Source organism: Thamnophis elegans, chromosome 14 (assembly GCF_009769535.1).
Source record: "Thamnophis elegans isolate rThaEle1 chromosome 14, rThaEle1.pri, whole genome shotgun sequence".
In the NCBI taxonomy this organism is placed as follows: domain Eukaryota; kingdom Metazoa; phylum Chordata; class Lepidosauria; order Squamata; family Colubridae; genus Thamnophis; species Thamnophis elegans.
In genome coordinates this window covers 48,334,382-48,351,863 of record NC_045554.1, presented here as the reverse complement: position 1 = coordinate 48,351,863, position 17,482 = coordinate 48,334,382, and the positions used below count along the sequence as shown (strand labels likewise).

Sequence of the window (17,482 nt, the reverse complement as noted above, 5' to 3'; positions counted from 1 at the left end):
TGTAACTGTGAACAACGGTCATAAGTCACCTTCTTCAGTGCCGTTCTAACTTTGAAGGGCACTAGATGAACTTGTAAGTCGAGGGCTTCCTGTATTTGCGGAGGGTTTTTTTTTATCCTTCCCAGGCTGGGCCCTCATTTTGCCAGAGGTTGGGCTCTTAGGACGAACCCCATGTTTTGAAAAACGCAGAGCGAGGCATCCCGCCTGGATCCTTTTATTAATCTATTATGAGCAACCAAAAGGGGAAAGCCGAGATGGCGCAGTGGTTAGGGTGCAGTACTGCAGGCCACTTCAGCTGACTGCTATCTGCAGTTCAGCGGTTCTAATCTCACCGGCTCAGGGTTGACTCAGCCTTCCATCCTTCCGAGGTGGGTGAAATGAGGACCCGGATTGTTGTTGGGGGCGATATGCTGACTCTGTAAACCGCTTAGAGAGGGCTGAAAGCCCTATGAAGCGGTATATAAGTCTAACTGCTATTGCTATTGCTATAAACTGGGACTTCTGCAGCGAGTCCCCAACCCATCAGCCTCACCGCTTCAGCTCCAGGCTAAGAGCCGAGGTGGCGCAGTGGTTAAATGCAGCACTGCAGGCTACTGCTAGATCAGCAGCTCAGCGGTTCAAATCTCACTGGCTCAGGGTTGACTCAGCCTTCCATCCTTCCGAGGTGGGTAAAATGAGGACCCGGATTGTTGGGGGCAATATGCTGACTCTCTGTAAACCGCTTAGAGAGGGCTGAAAGCCCTATGAAGCGGTATATAAGTCTACTGCTATTGCTATTGCTATTGCTATTGTTGACGGATTATGTATTTCCCTGGCCAGAGAAGCAAAAGAAGGGCCGAGATTTGCTTCCTGGTGTTTTTCTTTCTGGATTTATGGATGCTTCTCCAGAATTCCCAGCTGCCTCTGAAAAGCCGGGCAGCAGCGGTGGGACCTTCCCCTACCAGTTCGCAAATATGAGTGTGCGGGGGTTCGCTTCGCTTGCATGTTTGCGCAGTGCTCGCGCATTACATTGGGCCAGGTGGGCGGAACTGGAGAGAACTGCCGAGCAACCCAAGATACAGATCTGGCTGTGAACCCCTCTTTTATTACTTGGTTGCACTGCTGCAGCATCCTGTAGCAATGAGTTCCACAAGCCTTAAAGCAAGCCTGTTCGCTAAAGGAAGCCACCACTGGAAACTCTGGGGCAGAACAGCAGCCTGCAGACAATGGCGGCCTTTGCTGAAAACGAATAAAAATGAAGGTGATTTCGGAATGTATTGATTTGAAAGGTTTGTTGATAGGAAGGAGGGAACCATGGCATACGATACGGGGAGTTATCCAACTGGGAAGATCAGGCGTCACTTTTTAAGGTCCTTTTCTTTTTCTTTTTGCCATCTTTCATTTTTTCTTTTACTCCTTTATATTTTCTTTCTTTTGCTACTCTTCCAATGTGGGTTCCCTCCCTCCCCCCTTCCCATCTATGTAAAATCTTCTCATAGGAAAAGAATTACTTCAAAGAAAAAACGTCACACAGACCGGCAAATTTCTGGGAAAATATTGGACTATATTTGAGAGGATAAATCTCAGCCCCGTTTTACAGTACCGTCTTGTATGCACAATCCCTTATTTTATTTGACAATATTAAAAGAAGGGCCCAAGGGTCCCCCCCCCGACCAACATTATAAAAACAGTCCGAAGGGTCCCTCTCCTCTGCTTTCTCACAAATATCAAAATAAAAACTTTTAACATAATGCATTGCACCCAAATGTATAATCAAACTATTTTTTAAAAAAAACAATGAACTGTAAAGTTAGATATTAACAAGTTAAAGTCATTTAATTCCTTTTTTTTTAATAAAAAGAGACTTTAAAAGCAAACATTATTTAGTCTGCAAGACATATGCAGAGTATTCTGGGGGAGAACCCCAAATTACTTCAGTGCACTGTTCTGCTCTCTCTCCCCCCACACAGAGGTCCCAAAACCAGTGCAGTGCAGTGCTTTTTGACTTTGTCAACTTCAGGAGGGACGGACTTCAATTCCCAGAATTCCCCAGCCAGCTGACTGGGGAATTCTGGGAGTTGAAGTCCGTATATCTGAAAGTGTCGCATCAAGAAACACTGGGCCCAGAATCCTCCAAATCTATCCTGAAAGTGAAAACCTCAGGGCTTAAACCTTTACAAAACACACTGCAGAGTTGTGAGCAGTGCAGGGCAACGTTCGCAACAACACACAACCCCTGCATGTCAGTTTATAAAGGCCGCCCTTCCTCTTTCAACTTGCGAGTTTGTGTGCATGTCTGTATGCTTGTGTGTGTGTTCCTGTTAGAATTCACATTACAATGAAAAATAGCACCACTGAGCTGCATAGTGTAAAGCCATACCAAGTTTAGCAACTACCTCGATACAGAAAGCCTTTAGAAACTATTATGGTAGGGGTTAAGGGTTTGCTTTTCTTTAAAAAAAATTCTCCCCCCCCCCCAAAAGGGAGCCTTACTATGTGGGGCAGGAGGAGTGGTCTTGGCACAGTTTTCTCACTGGAAAAATATTAAAACAATATTTTTAAAAAAAATATTCAACTCTGTCATACATCTTCAAGGTGCAGTTTAGCTAGATTAAAGGGCCCACACCCCTTACTCTTTTTTTAAAAACAACAACAACAACAACAACAACATTATTTTAGCAACATCTACACAGTGGTCTAAGAGAGTTGAGCAATTTCAGAGTCTCCGGAGTGAACAAATTCACCCTCGACGCAACATTCTTGGGAAAGGCTGTCTGTCAAAACTGTGGCCTGCTTCCTTTATAATTATTTTTTCAAAGTATCTTGTCTAAGGCTGGTTCCCAATTAAATGAAATCACTCAGGATTATTTGTGCAAAGCTCCAGAAGGAGGAGGAGGAGGAGGAGGAGGAGGGGGCGGGGGGACACCAATGCTTTCTACAGTGTGCTGCACCTCATGAATAAGGCGTCTCTGGTATGAAGTTCACGTCTTCAAATTCTTTATCCCAAGATAAGAGAGACACCGACTGAAAAAAGGGGGCCAGGATTTGCAAGCCGCCCTTACAACCTCGGTACTTCTACCATAAAACATTCCCTCTTGACACTTCGCTCTGCCCCAAGCGATTACCGCTTTTAGTCCGCGAGAACGAACCATCGGCAACATCAAAGTTCTAGCCTTTGCATGATAAATCAGGTGAATTAAAGTAGATTAGTAAGACGCAAAGCAAAAAAGTATTTGAGAGTCTGCAGTGCAAGTTCATTTAAGCTAGACAGAGAAACCGAGTTACACAAATGAATGTAATGCTTTGATAATTTCTCTCTCCCCCCCCGCCCCGCCCCCCACCAGCCCCATGAAAGCAGCGAAGGATCACCATAAGTCACTCATAAATTACTCAGAAGTATCTCTCCTCAAAGGAATTTTAAAACTCGTTAATTTCTGACCAAAGAGTTGGTTTAGGAGGTGAGTTTGCGACTCAGCTGTCCTGTAACTGTGGGAAGTGGGGACTTTAGCACCTTGGACAGCTCTGCGGCGGTTCAGAGAGCTGGGCAGGGAGGCAGAGGGGTCTTTGGTTAAAAGGGGGCAGAGGGCTTTGCTCCCCAATATCTCCTTCTTGCGCCTCAACTCTCCATTGGCATGGCCGATCTCCACCTTCTTCTGGAAGCCTTGGTCAAGCACCAACTTTCTAAGCTGGCTGTCCGTCACAGACACCTTGAGTTTAGGCCCCTGTTTATTGGCGTGCGTGTCCTTCCGTCGAGAAGAAAAGGCCAATGCCTCAGTAGTGGGCCAGTCAACCTTCTTGACGTGGTCGCCCTTCACAGAATCTTGGCTCCGGCCTTTCCGTTTTTTGCTGCCGTCTCCTTCAATGTTCTCCCGGGAGGCCGAGCTTCCCCGATGGGAGGGCTTGTTGTGTTCCTTGGGTTTTTTGGAGTGAGGATTGGCCGGACGATTCACAGCCGGCCTTTCTGGAAACTTGTTCAGCTCAGAATAGTGGCTCTTTGACTGAGCACTCGCCACTTCGCCTTGGAGATGGCCGCTCGCAGGCCTGACCAAGTTGAGTTCTGTCTCTTTCGTGCCAACACCGGAGCTGGTATCTTTGGGGTGAGCAGCGGCATCCATTTCTGGGAAAGCTTTGTCTTTCAAGAGCGAGCACATCTGAACTTCTTCCGCACCATCTAGGCAGCAGTGGATGCCAGGGGTGTTATCAGCATTGGCTTGGCTACCTACCATCTTCTTTGAAGGAACCTCCTTGGCAGGCCGGTTTAGGGTAGATGATGACGACTTGTCCTTGAGAGGCAACTCACGGAAACTGGTTTCTGGCAAACGTAACTTGCTCCCAGTCTCCCGAGGAGCTGTTCCATTCAAATTAGGATTGCTGCTCCACTGTATTTCAGGAGACCATTTACATTCTGAAGACCCCGGATTTTCAGAAGAAAACCTGGGCACCTTGCTGGCGAAATCTTCTAAATACGGGCTCTCCCAGGTCCCTGTGTTGTGTTCGACCCTTCGGCTAACTATTGCCGTTTCTGGAATGTTGCGTTCCTTGTTGTGCTTCTCAGAGAGATAAGCCAGAGAGAGTTTTTCCTGGGCCGCAGATGTTTTCTTAGGTGACACATTGGCAAGATCACCGCTAAGTGCATCGGGTGAGTTTAAGAGGAGAGCTGGGCTCTCCGCATGTCCCCATGTTTCTGGGGAAAGTGCAGTAATGTGTTCTGGGCTGCGTGGTTTGTCTTGGGGCTCAAGAGGAAGGGATGGAAGCAGGTGGTGAAGTGGAGATGTCCCCCTTTTGGCCAGGAGACTGGAGAAATCCCTTCCCAGGCCTTCTGTTTCCATAGGGGGCTGAGATGAAGGGGGCATGGCCAAGCTAGTGGCTGCGGACAGAGCCTCATCAGCAGATAGCAGAGTCTGGCTACCTTCTTGAGATGCTTGGGGTCCATCCACGTGCCCAGGCAAAGCTAGTTCAGGAGAGTTGTGATGGTGGGACACCTTCTTCTTTTTGGCTGCTGGAGCTTCTGCTCTTGCACGGGTCTCCTCTTTGACGTCCTTCTTCCTGTATTTTGCAAAGAGCCCCGGGCGCATCACACCTCGAAAACGGAAGGTCTTGCTGTTGCCCACCAGATGCTTCTCCATGTGCCTATCGTACTGTTCCTTTTTGGAGAAGGTGTAGTTGCAAGTGCTGCATATGAAAGACTTCTTGATGACGTGCATGACATCCGCACACAGCTCACAGGCATACAGAGTGGTGTGCTTGATGTCGGCTTCCTCGGCTATTTCATGCTCTTGGCTAAGGTGGCTCCGGAGCTCCTTGGTCTCCTGATAGAACATGGGACACTTGTGGCACAAGAAGATCTTCTGTAGGCTATGGACCACCAGGTGTCGCTGGAGTTTGAAGGGCTTGGGGAACTGCTTCCCACAGTGGTGGCAATCGCGAGAGGGGTCTTTGCATTCGGGATGGATGGGCACTGACTTCTGTGCCCCTTCGACCTTGGGGACTGGGTCAGGAGATGGGACGGCGGGGACTTTGAGGGAGGCTGGGGGTGGCCGGATTCTGAAGGGGGTCTCCGGCATGTCCTTGTGGACCACCGTCTCTTGTCCTGAAAACTCTTTGGGACCTTTCACCTCGCTGCCAGCCGCTGCTCCGTTTCCCGCTTCCGCCTGCTTGGAAAACTTGCTGGGTTTTCGGCAGATGATGGAGTTGAGGAAATGAGTGACAGCAGCATCCTCTTCGCTGAAACCCAGGCCCAAGACGGACTTCTGAGCCTGGCCTTTGCGGGCAAACTGAGTGGCATGCTCCCGCAAGTGTTCGTTGTACATCCAGACCTCCGAGATTTCCTTCAGGCACATCCCGCAGGCCCAGAGGCCAGCTTTGTTCTTGGCGTGCTTCTCCCTCAAGTGATCCCTCAGCTGTTCCCTCGAGCTGAACTTCCTCTGGACGCACATGTAGCACGTTGGTGGAGGGGAGGGGTTGTGGCTGAGCTTGTGGAAGTCCAGCTCCCCTAAAGTGAGGAACCACTGGAAGCAGACTTTGCATTTGTACTGCTTGTCTTTGTTCTTGAGATTTAGATCGTGGCGGGTTTTGCCCGCCTTCCCTTCCTCTAGCTTATGTTTCACAGGCTTGACGCGCAACATTGAAGTTGGCTTGAAGCCCAAGGTAGCGTTATCCTCATCCTTTGTGGGACTCAGCTGATCTTCCCCAACGGGGCAGAACCCCACATCCCTCGCCTCGAACTTCATGTTCAACATCTCCATGTCAATGGTAGGAAATGCAGAGGATCTTTCTTCTCTGGTGCCCTGGGATTTTTCTTTCAGGTCAGGCAATTCTGGGTTGTCTTCTGCTCCCGAGGGCCCATAAGGAAGCTGCCTGGGTGAGCTACACGATGGGCCCTCAACAGAATCATTTTCTGTTGCTTCCTCGTGGCTCTTCCAGCTTTCAAAGCATGGAAGAGACCCAGTCGGACTCCCTTTGCACAGAAAGACACGGCTGTTTTTTAAATCACCGTCGTCCTCCTTTTGCCAAGTGTCCAATTGCCGGGCTGTCTCTTTGGTAGGTCTGGAATTAACATCATCACTTGCGGCTTTACTCCCGTGACACATGTTGAGCATCAAAGCATCATCAACGGAGATTGTGTCATATTCACAAGGATCTTCCCGGGTAACGCAGAAGGAGCTGTTTTCGCCAAGATCGGAAGCCATGCGGATCGTAAAAAGATCTGGTGGGCCTTCTGGTTTCGCAATGATCTCTAAAACAGCTTTAGGCTTCTTGGAGCGCTTCCCGTACACACGTGTGCATTTTCTACGGGCAAACTCATCGTTTCTGGGGAAAAGTTGTGAAAAGGTGGAGTCATCATCAAACAAGCTCGGTAGATCTGGTTTGACGGCCGCAGGCGCCTCCTTCTGGGGCTGGGGGTCTTCCGTCTTCCAGGACTCCGGAGTAATGAAACAAAGAGCACCCAACGCTTTCTCAGGTATGGGCTTAGGAGAACCTGGTTCAGAAGCAGTTCCAGGAGGAGAGGGTGGTGAAAAGGTATTGGGGCTTGTGAGGTCCACCAGCGGGCTGTTTTGACTTGTACAAGCCGTCTCTTCTAACAAACCCTTCTCTGATGGCTTCTGTTCATTCTCACCTTCTTTCACATATCCGCTCGTCCACCTCTCATGGATACGTTCTTCTTGCCCCAGCTCTTCTCCTTCCTCTTGATGGCTCTCCCCGTTCCGAGGAAGCTCTGGTCCAACTTTTATCCTTTCAGCTGAGGTCCTTTTCTCACCAGTGTTTTCAAATTTGTTTGTCAGGGGCTGCTGAGGAAGCCATGGCAAAGATACCTCGATCGGTTCTTCCGACCCATCCCCAGGTTCTTCCGTGACGGTGGTCAGAATCTGGTCATCTGTGATGCCAGTGGCCTTACAGTGAGCTGGAGGGACCTCAGACTCCTGAAGATAAGAGGCGGTGACCTCATTTTTGTCGGAGGTCGTTTTTGTTTGCCTGGGTCTTTCCTTGGTTTTCCGCCTTGTGTAGCTACTCGATCTTTTGGCGTGGACCCCTCGGATGAGTTTTTCTGTACTTGTGTTTTTTCTAGATTGGATTTCTGACCCTTCCGATTTCTCTGCTTGTGAGCTGATGGGTTGTATTTCATGTGTCGTTTGGGATTCATGAGTTGCGTCCAGTGAAATAACATTTGGGCCGTGGAGTTCCTTGCCAATACCTTCTTGGCTCTGTGCCTTTTTCTTTCGCCTTCTGGAGGTTTTAGGAGAAGGCTGGCCTACAGCTTTTGAGAGGTCTGGGTGACTAGAATTTTCTTGGATGAAGGAGTTGAGGCTTTTCCTGGGCAACGCTTTGCCTGCCTTCAATGCTTTCTCCAACAGAGTCGAATTGTCGTCAGGCAACACAACACTCTCCTTTTGCTTCTGATGCTTCACAGCTTTGTGTCTCATCAGGCCAGTTTTGGATCTAAAAGAAGTGGAGCAAATATCACAAGCAATCTGCAAGCCTCTCCTCTTCCTTGCTTTGGATTGTCCCGGCTTGGAATAATTGCTTAAGATTGGATCCTCAGGAATGGATTGTTCCGTGCAGTCAGATGATTTTTTCACATTCTCATTCGACGCCGAGTCATCCTTCTCCAAATTGCTTCTGTTTTCTGGATCCTGTGGGTCACTTGAGGGTCTTCTTGGTGGAATCTGACTAGTGTCATCAGCCATTTTAGTCAGAAGGACAACTGGCACCCCTTGAACATCAACGTCTCTCTGGAAATACTCCGACTGACATGGATCTCTACTTTCTCCCCGGGGGTCTCCTTCGATGACCTTTGCCCCTTGGGGTTGGGATGATGATGACACATTTTCATTACAGACTCCACCTCTAAGCTCAACAGAATCAATTCCTGATGGAAGCGGGCTGAGCGAGATATCATGCGTGGATGCTGCCTGAGGACAACCGGGTTCATTCCTCGCAGAAAACATGCCCTTGTCCTCATCTGGCCGATTTGTGGAGAGCTCTTCAGAACGTTTCTTGCTTTTCAGAGGGAGCCTGCTGGGAGATTTGCAGCCCCCCATTTGCAAGTTCAAAGGTCTGTTTGTGTTAGCAGTAGAAGATGATACTTTGCCGGAGCAGAGAGCTGAGGAGTAACCCAGAGGGACATCCTTCTGAGGTTCCAACAGGTCATGGTTGAGGTCTTCAGCCAGGGCGTCAGGCACATCCGGGGGCAGATGAGAAATGGCATCACAGAAGAATGGAAGGGCTTCTGTACACCCTTTCTGCCTGGGTGGGCTCTGCCGAGGAACTGCAGTCTTCTCTAGAACGGAGGGGAAGCTGCACGCGAGGAAGGCAACTTGTTGAGTTGCTGCAGTGATGGGATCGGTGCTCTCTTCAGATGGAATCCCTCCAAAGTCGGAGCCTGTAGCATTTTTTGTTTTGAGCACCTTTTTCTGATCAGCAAAACCAGCGTCCAGAGAAAGTCCAGCCTGGGAGGCTTCGGGGTAGTAACTGACTTGCTTCTCCGACTCATGAGCTTCTGTTGAATCTGAGCTCTTTGTTGAAGATAAGTCATTTCTCTGCAGGAGCTGAGCATCCTCAGTTTGGCTTTCAGGGGAATAGATGGGAGTCAACGACATGCCGAGTTGCAGATGTTGCAGCTGATCGTCTCTCTCTTCCACCCGGTGGACTTTGGCAGCCCCCAACTCTTGGTCCCCAATGTTCCAAGAAGCGCAAGAGCCCCCATGCGCTTGGAGCATGGCAGACAAAGCACCTCGTGGCGTTTCCTTCTCAGATGACCAAGGGCTTAAGGGGGATTTTCTGCAGTCTCTAAATGCCAAGGTCTTCTCTGCTTCAACCCACCCTGCCAGTCCTGTAACTTGACTTGGCTGTGTTCTCCCCCCACTTAGCTCCGAGGCTGTTTCTGAATTGTTGAGTGGAGAGAGGTCATCGGACTCCATGGAGATGCCCTCGGCATGCATCGCGTGGCCGTTCACTTCCAAACAGTCAACCTTGAAGCGCTGCTGCTGGACAAGGTTAGCGCATTGTGCTGGGTTCAATGGGGCTGAGTCTTTGGAAGCATCTGAGGCCCATTCATCAAAATGTTCTGACTCTGTCTCTGGTTCTGAAAGCAGCTGAGTTGGAAACCCGGCTAGTTTCTCAGTCTTTTTTAACAGAGTCTCTCTCTTGTTCTCCAACACGGGGCCACAGGTGACTTCTTCATGTGGCTCTTTGCCCACAAGCTCCTCTCCTGGCTCTGGAGGGAGGCTCTGACACGAGGGCAGGTGAGCCGCAGGATGCTGAGCTGGGAAGGATGAACTCACCAACTCTTCCTCATTGTTCTTAACTGTCCTGGCCACAAACAACTGCAACTGCTGAAGAGGGTTGCCTCCTTTCTCTCGGGTGGGGAACTCGAACCCAACTTCTCCATCCACCTCCTTGGGAAAAGTCAACACATCAAAGTGTGGTGTGTCTCCACGGTCAGCTTTGGCATTGAGCATTAACGTCTGGCAAATTGTTTGACTTCCAGTCTCCTCATTATTACCTAGATGTTCCCCTTCATTGTCCTGGAACAGAGTGGTCGTTTCTAGCTTTTCAGAGGGATGCTTTTCTGGATTTTTGCCTTGGGCACCAGAAGACAAGTTTCCATCCGATTCTAGAGTGTCCACATCTTGCAAGTCAAATTCCGGATGTAACCGTGGGACCTCGTGGCCATACGATTCTAACTCGGTGGGGCTGCCGCATGTTTTCTCCTCCAGGAGTATCTTTGGGAACACATCTGGTCTCAGTGGCAAATTATCATGGGGCTCCAGATCCCTGTCCTCCAGAGACTCGGGAAAGATTGAATCGGGACTTTGTATCGCCTGTTCAGGATAGTCTGGGGCCCTGGAGCTGTTTGATACCTCATCAAGGCATGAATCTGGCAGGATTCCAGCAGATGCATTTTTTATTCCCCCAAAGTCGACTTCAGCGGAGATTTTGATATCCTTCAGATCTTCAGCAGTTTTGTCTTGGTGCTCTTGGGGGCTAAAAGGACCTACTAGAATCAGATCTGGGGCTGACTCTAGTGGGCTGAACGATCCTGCGCATGGCCAAGGGTCGTTGGTATTTCCGTACTTGGTTTCCAAAGCTGGAAGGGGTCTTTTCTCACGTGCTATATTTTCACAGCTAAAGGGCTCTGTAGAAAGGAGCTTTCCACTCTCATACCCGGCCTCCATTAGAAACAATCCTTTGCCCTCTTGTTCCTGGTCCAGCCTTAAAGACAAAAACTCGGGCGTTGGCTCTTTGGCTTCCATGCTGATGTGATTGACTGAAGCCTGGTCTCCATCAGGTGCCTGCAGAGGAAGCTTGTTTGCTTGCAACTGGCTTTCAAGCTCGGTGACCAACCTTTTAATCTCCAGCTCATCCTCGGACAGACCATTCATGAAATGCACGTTATAGTCAGAAAGCTGGTCAGATAGAGTCAAGGGGCTGATTTCGCTGGAGAGCGCTGGTTTTTCAACAGGCGGCCTAGGAATCTGGGGCGTACCGCCTGCCAAAATGGGAGACACGTCCTCCATCAGCGTCCAGTCCTTTTCCGGCAGAAAAGATGGATATTGCTGGTCAAAGGGGATTATCTTGCTAAGCTGATGATTGGCACACTCAAAGGGGATGTAATTATCCTTGCTTGAAGCCACACTATCGTATAAGTTGGCATCAAACTCAGCAATAGGGAATTCTAAAAATACGGATGATGAATCAAAATTAAGGGGTGAGGGGACCTTCCTCTGGGCATTGTCCGATTCACAGGGCAGGATGCCTTCGTGCTTCACTTTGAACGAGGGCACGTCAAAGTCTCCTTGACATAAGTACGCATTTCCGTTCGGGGAAGGTTCCATGGCCGGAGGCCCTGAGAATAGACTCGGCGTCTCATAGCTGTGGGATAATTCTTTGCAGTCATAAAAGGCGTTGGCAGCATCCAGAAATGTGTTGACACCTTTCCCAGCGATCTCTCCACCCCCAGGATTGTCACTGAAGCAGCCAACTGGCATCATGAGTTCCTGCTGGTTCTTCAGGCCCTCGAGGTCCACTTGTCCATAGCTGGTGCCCCCCTCGCTGGGAATGCTGTGCTTGCCCACGGAAGGAGAACCAGAGAGTTCTTCCACTGGGTTTTTCAAGACCCCGCCTTTACTGGCAGTGCATTGGTGGCGGTGATGGCCCTCTGCCTCACCTGCATCTTTTGGCATCACCCTTGGCTCTTCACGGTCACCGCAGAAGGCTCCATGGTACTGGCCAGAATCATCAGGAGAAAGCAGCACAGTGGGACCTTTTCCAGCTGTGGCCTCGGAGTGATACGACACCTCTCTGCTCTGTGTGAGATGTGGGTCCTGGGGAACGCTCGGATTGTCCTTCTGAAATTTCTGGTTCTCTACTGGCTGGGTTTGAGGTGGGTCAACCTTATTTGGCTTTCCAGTCAAGTCAGAACCCATCGTGTGGCTTCTTCTCTGGGTTTCCTTCTCAGGAACATTAAGAGGTGTGACACGTCTGGAGATTTTCAGGAACTGTTTCCTCTCTTCCCTTTCTCTTTCGGTGTCTGAATCGCCCCTCTCGATGCTCTGGGGGCTGTTGCTGGTCTCACTGGACACGCTCAGGCTCTGGCAACTGCTGGTGGAGGACCGACTGCTTCTTCTCCTCACTCTGGCTACAGGGCCCTCTGTCCTTTGCAGCTCCTTGCTTGCAAGTCTCTCGAGTTCCTCCTGTCCTCTTCTGGAACCCCCGTACCTCCATATTGGCTCCATCCCCTTCTCCCTTCCTCCTCTGCCTTGGTTCCTTCTGCTCAAACCGCTTCTGAGCCGGCCGCTGAACCTGGAGCCCAGCTTTCTCCTGCAGTGTCGCTTGGCGTATTCCACCCTCTCGTCATCGGACTCCGACATGTATTCGTACTCGCCAAATTTATTGTCCTTCGTTTCTGGAAGCAACCGGTTGGTGAGCAAGGAAAGGGACACTGCTTTGCTATTCTGGCTGTGCAGTTTATGGAACTTATTTTTTTGCTGGACAATTTTATGGATCAGCTCCTTGCTCCAGCTGCCACTGCGCGGCTTCCTCTTCTTGGCATCTTCCATGGGCAGCGTGGTGCTTTCTGCCCTGCTGTGAGTATCACCGGACTTGAGTTTACTCCTTGGAGAAGCAGACGGAAGGTTCTTGGTCTGCCTCAAATCTGACATAGCTGGGCTCCCCTGCTTCGTAGGCAGGAAAGGAGCACTGCTGTTCTTCTTCCCTGCTCTCTGCTGGACACTTGGGACCTCTTCTGCTGCTGCCCCCAATACTGATGGCTCCGGGGCTTTATTTCGAGGCAATTCTTTGCTCTTGAATGTTTCGTGTCTTTCTTCTCCAAAGTCTGAAAGCCAGTTTGTTCCTCTCTCTTTAGGTTGCTTTGATGTCTTATTTTTGGCCAGCTCCTCACTAGGATGGTCGTCAGAGCAGCTGAGCATTTTCATGCTTTCATCCATTGCTCCGTGTTTGGCTTTCTTCCCTAAAGTCAAATTCTCTTTTGCTTTGAAAGGCGTCCCAGTATTAGCGGCCTTCACAGAGACCAGCTCTTCATCGGCAAAGACATCTATGAAGCTGCTATCAATTTCAGGGTTATCCGACTGGTACCCCAGTCCGTTCAGAGCTTCAGTGATCAAACTGTCCAGCTTAGCGTCATCGATCTCCAAGTCAGAAGGGTTGAGTGGCAAGAAGTTTCCGGGAAAGCCATTGAGCTGGTTCAGTTTCAAAGGGTCATCTTTGGATTCACTTTTACCCTCAACGTCCACCAAGAAGTCCACAGTCTTGTTCAAAGCAAGCAGCTGCAAGTGGGGATCTGAAGGGAGAAGCATCCCCAGGCTAGCTTGCGCGTGCTTTGCAGACTCAGGAGAGGCGTGATGTTGCTTCTTGACTTCTGCTCCTCGGGAAGAGTCCTTGGCCTGGCCTGGGAGGACCACGTGAGAGCCGCAGAACTGACGGTGCTCCAAGAAAGAGGAGAGATTGCTGAAGTTCTGGTCACACTGCTTGCAAGTCAGGAAAACATCCAGCTGGTCGAGACTGGTGCTGCTCAGTGAGCTGGCCAGGAAGTGGCAGGAGGAGGAATATGGGTAAGGTGGTGGAGGCACCTCGCTCTCAAAACCCTCCGGGCACCTTTTGGAGGCATCCGCATTGGATTTCTGGAAATGGCTGTCCACGGAGACGCCTTTGTAGAGGAGTTCCTGGTGAAAGGCCTTGATAGGGTTGGCCATCTGGTAGGGGGCTGAGCTGGCACCCAGCAGCTCCGAGGCCTGGAAGGGTTTAGTGCCATCCTTTGGGTGCCCTTGGTGATGGAAGAAGGTGGAGGCAGCCATGGCAGCTTCCTCTTCAAAGCTGTGGCCTGGAGGGCTGCTGGAGGTCAGGGTGGGAGAGGAACAGCTGCTGTTGAGGTTGGGGGACGAGAGAGGAGACCCCTTTGGGGATGGGGCTAAGGGTGGCAACCCTAAACAGGGACTGGGTGGGTGGTGAGAGGGGATGGGAGGCCGTGCTGGGCTCAGGCTGAGGAAGAAAGTCTTGTTCTTGGACGTCTCCACTTCGCTTGGCCCTTCGAAGGAGAGGCCGCTGGCTGAGCTACAGCTGGGAGGGGCCAGGTCCTCAGCCCCCAGAGCTTTACTGGGATAGCTGGTGGGGTTCTGGGGCAGTTTCTTGCTTCCCTCCCACTCTGGGGTGCTGAGGGGGAAAGGGAGCTTCTGGCTGGCCAACTTTCTGGACAGCTCGAGTCTATTCTGGCCGGGCACACCAGAGGCGAGATGCAGATGCTGCCAGGCCTTTTTGCCAAGACCCGAAGGGTACCCAAAGGAGATCTGGCTGACCCCTGGACCGGGGCTCCCCGCTGAGCTTGGCTCCATGGCGGGATAAGTCTTTTTACCTCCCTCCCAGGCCTGCAGGAGCCGGGGGTGGGCCTGAACGCTGGCGGGGAGGCTCTTCTCAAAAGGCACCAAGCTGGAGGCTTCGCTGGAAGCCTTGTTCTGAAAGTGCACTTGCGGGAGAGTAACCGGTAGCCCGTTCCTTCGTAGAGAGCTGCCTACATCCAGTATCCTTTGACTAGCTACGCCGTCTTTCGACAAAGACGGATGCCTCTGACCCACGGCCTTCGGCGTACTCGAGGCATGTAAACTGGGTGGGAAAACAGCTGGGTTTTCTTGGAAAGTGCTTGGGATTTGGTCAATAGCACCAGAAGGCGAGATAGCACCATTGTGGTCCGGGGAAGGCCCGCTCCTTCCTTTGTAGCAGGGCAAGGGTCCCAGCGTTTGGGGCAGGTGGAACGGAGCAGGGGGAGGAGGCAGCCCGTAAGTCCTGCTCTCCACATTGTCGTAGGAGCCGTTGCCAAGAACTTCCTCCCTGGAGGAAGAGTGGAAGGGAAAAGCACTATGGGAAGCCTGACTGGTGGCCAACGAGAGGTTGTCGCCATAGTCTTGGGGGTGAGCCTCACCTTGGAAGGGATCTGAGGCTGAGCTGTGCAAAGGCGAGAAGGGATACTGGAAGGAGAGAGGGCCTAGGCAATGCATGCTCTGCTTGGGGGCTGGGAGTCCATTTTTAGCACCAGGATAGTCTTTGTCCGGCGAAGGCCACAAGTGACCTCCGTTGGCTTGGAACTCCAGGTAGGGGAGCTGCCCTTTGGTGTCAGGACTTTCGGGAGAAACACTAACCAGTGGTTGTATCTTCGAACCATGGCTTGGACATGCAGTGGTGGCTTGTGAGGTATAGTTGCTGGAGATGTGGCTGGTGGGAGCCTCAGGAAAACAGCGGCCGAAACTCAGCTCTTCTTCGGGGAGTTTCAGATCTCTTTCGGGGAGGCTGGGCACATGGAACCGGTAGCTGCCCAAAACCGGCCCTCGGTCAGCTTCAACCTTCTTGGGGGGTGTGATTTTCTGCTGGGGGTAAGCGATGCCAATGGTGGGGTTGGGCCTGGCATTGCTGAGGGTGAGCCGGTAAAGCTGCTGATGACCCCGCTCGCTCCTCCCTGACCGCCTGCTGCTCTTATCTCTCGCCCGGTTCCTTCCAGGGGAAGACGGGGGGTCCCCTTTGGCAGCACCCCATGGGCCGGCCCCTGAAAATCTGGGTCGGTTGTTGAGGGACTTAAAGTCTATTTTGCCTGCTTTCTGGGGGCGGATCACAGCTTCCCGTTGGCTGTGAGGCTCCTTCTCCTTGTTGCTGACCAAGTCGGTCCCATTGTGTCCCCCACTTGGTCCCTCCGACTCGGAGCTGTCGAGCAGCCGCCTGCTTTCAACTTCACCCGGATCTTTCTTGCCGAACGCCTCGAAGCTGAGAACTTTGTCCTGGCCACCAGACTCAACCTCCCGGGTGGCATAAACATGCTGGGTTTCTCCCATGATGTCATTAAGGACCAGGTTTCGTAAGAGCCCGTCGCCTTCACCTCCTCAGCCTAAGGACTCTCCATCCCTTGGATTCTCTTTCCTTCTCCAGGGGCCAGGAGGCATCGCCGCCTCTTGAACAGCTCCTACGTCCATCTTGGCCACGGGAGAGGCTCTGTGGAGGAGGCGTGCGGAGGATTCATCACATCATTCCGGCAGACACCTGCAAGACAGAAAAGTCCACGTGAGCCTCGGGTTTTCAGAAGGTTGGTGGTCACATGAAATTTTTGGATTCGCAATACCCGGCCATCATTCAAAGCTTAAGGTCCATTTTCTTACTGATTCCTGGAGAAAGAACTCAGATTTACAGACTCTTGGACTATATTCACACAAGAGATTTACTTGTCTGAGTTTTCGGACTCACACTGGAAGAAGTACAATATTTTTCGGACTATAAGACGCACCGGAGTATAAGACGCACCACGATTTTGAAGAGGAAAATTTTTTAAAAAAGTTTTTGCACTCTGCACGCCTCCCAAACCCTCTGCATGCCTCGTTTTTTGCAAAAAAAAAAAAAAAAAAGGCATGCAGAGCTTTGGGCGTCTTGTAGAGTGCTCCTGGGGCTGGGAGGGCAAAAAATCACCCCATATTTTGCTCATTTTTGCCCTCCCCAGTCCCCTGGAGCACTTTGCAAGCCTCCCAAACCCTCTGCACGTCCATTTTTGCAAAGGGGGCCAAAAGTGCTGTATTCAATGTATAAAATGCACCTCTTTTTTGGGGGGGGGGAGGTGCGTCTTATACTCCAAAAAATACGGCAGTTCCCTGAGGATGGGCTCCAGCACAAGTCCGAACACTTGGGAGACAAAACCTCTGTTCCCAACGGCCGACCCAAATTGGACCTTTCAACATTATCCTGGGACATGTAGATTTGCCTTCCTTCGTAAATTCACACAACCCTCCCGTTGTTCAGGTGGCTTTGGGCACAGGGCAATATGTAAACCTTAGTTCAGTGAGGACTCGCAGTTTAGCTTATTCTGCAAATCCAGGAAATGGTGGTTTATTCCAGGAACCATGCCTCGGTTAACTATGGCTCAGCCTATCCTAGCTAAGGAGAGCCAGTCTGAAGCCGGGACATTGGAAGAGCAGCAAAGGGGCTGAGCTGGAGAAAGAGGCCATAAAACCTGGGGTGAGCTGGCAGGTCTTTCTCTTCGCCTGGCACAGAGGATGACAGCCGAGTCCCTCCTGCAGGCTTATTGTCAGGCAAAATCTCTTTATCTCTCAGCTTTGATTTCCTAAGCCTGACTAGGAGGATTTCTATCGCTCCTTCTCCCCCTTCCCCCCACTCCTGTCTCCTGCCGGAACGCTCCTCCCGTGATTTCTGGAGTTGGCACCCTGGTCTTTCGCTGGCAGCCGGATGCCAGTCCTGAGCTGCCAACCAGAGATTGAGGGGCACAATTGGAATGGAGGAGGCTTCCTATGAGAGCCGGGATAATGTCCCCGGATCTCAGCAAATTGGTGTGTTCAGGAGAAGGGGGCGTGGGAGAAAGGAAGAGGCAAGGAATTTTCCCTCCTCCAAAGAGGGAAATTGTTTCCGTCGCTCCGATCGTCCTTTCCAGCAATTAATTTAGCTCTTAAAAATAAGCCAGCAATGGTCAGAGAGAGAAGCTCTCTTTGAGCTTTATTTTCTG

At 51.0% G+C, this 17,482-nt stretch overlaps 1 protein-coding gene across 1 annotated transcript; it reads right to left on the bottom strand.

The window, feature by feature from the left end:
* Window positions 1-3,342: 3,342 nt before the first annotated feature.
* On the bottom strand, window positions 3,343-15,812 carry ZNF469 (zinc finger protein 469). Its single transcript, XM_032231153.1, has 2 exons — window positions 15,149-15,812; window positions 3,343-15,094 (listed from the first exon to the last, which is right to left on the bottom strand). Exons 1-2 carry the CDS (start codon window positions 15,810-15,812, stop codon window positions 3,366-3,368), a joined length of 12,393 nt encoding a protein of 4,130 aa, XP_032087044.1. The 3' UTR covers window positions 3,343-3,365.
* Between the last annotated feature and the right edge of the window lie 1,670 nt (window positions 15,813-17,482).

Coding starts and splice junctions, on each gene's coding strand:
- ZNF469 (XM_032231153.1), bottom strand. CDS start 15,812: ATGGGAGAAACCCAGCATGTTTATGCCACCCGGGAGGTTGAGTCTGGT. Junction 15,095..15,148: donor CACTGCATGTCCAAGCCATG/GTTCGAAGATAC, acceptor CTGACACCAAAG/GGCAGCTCCCCTACCTGGAG.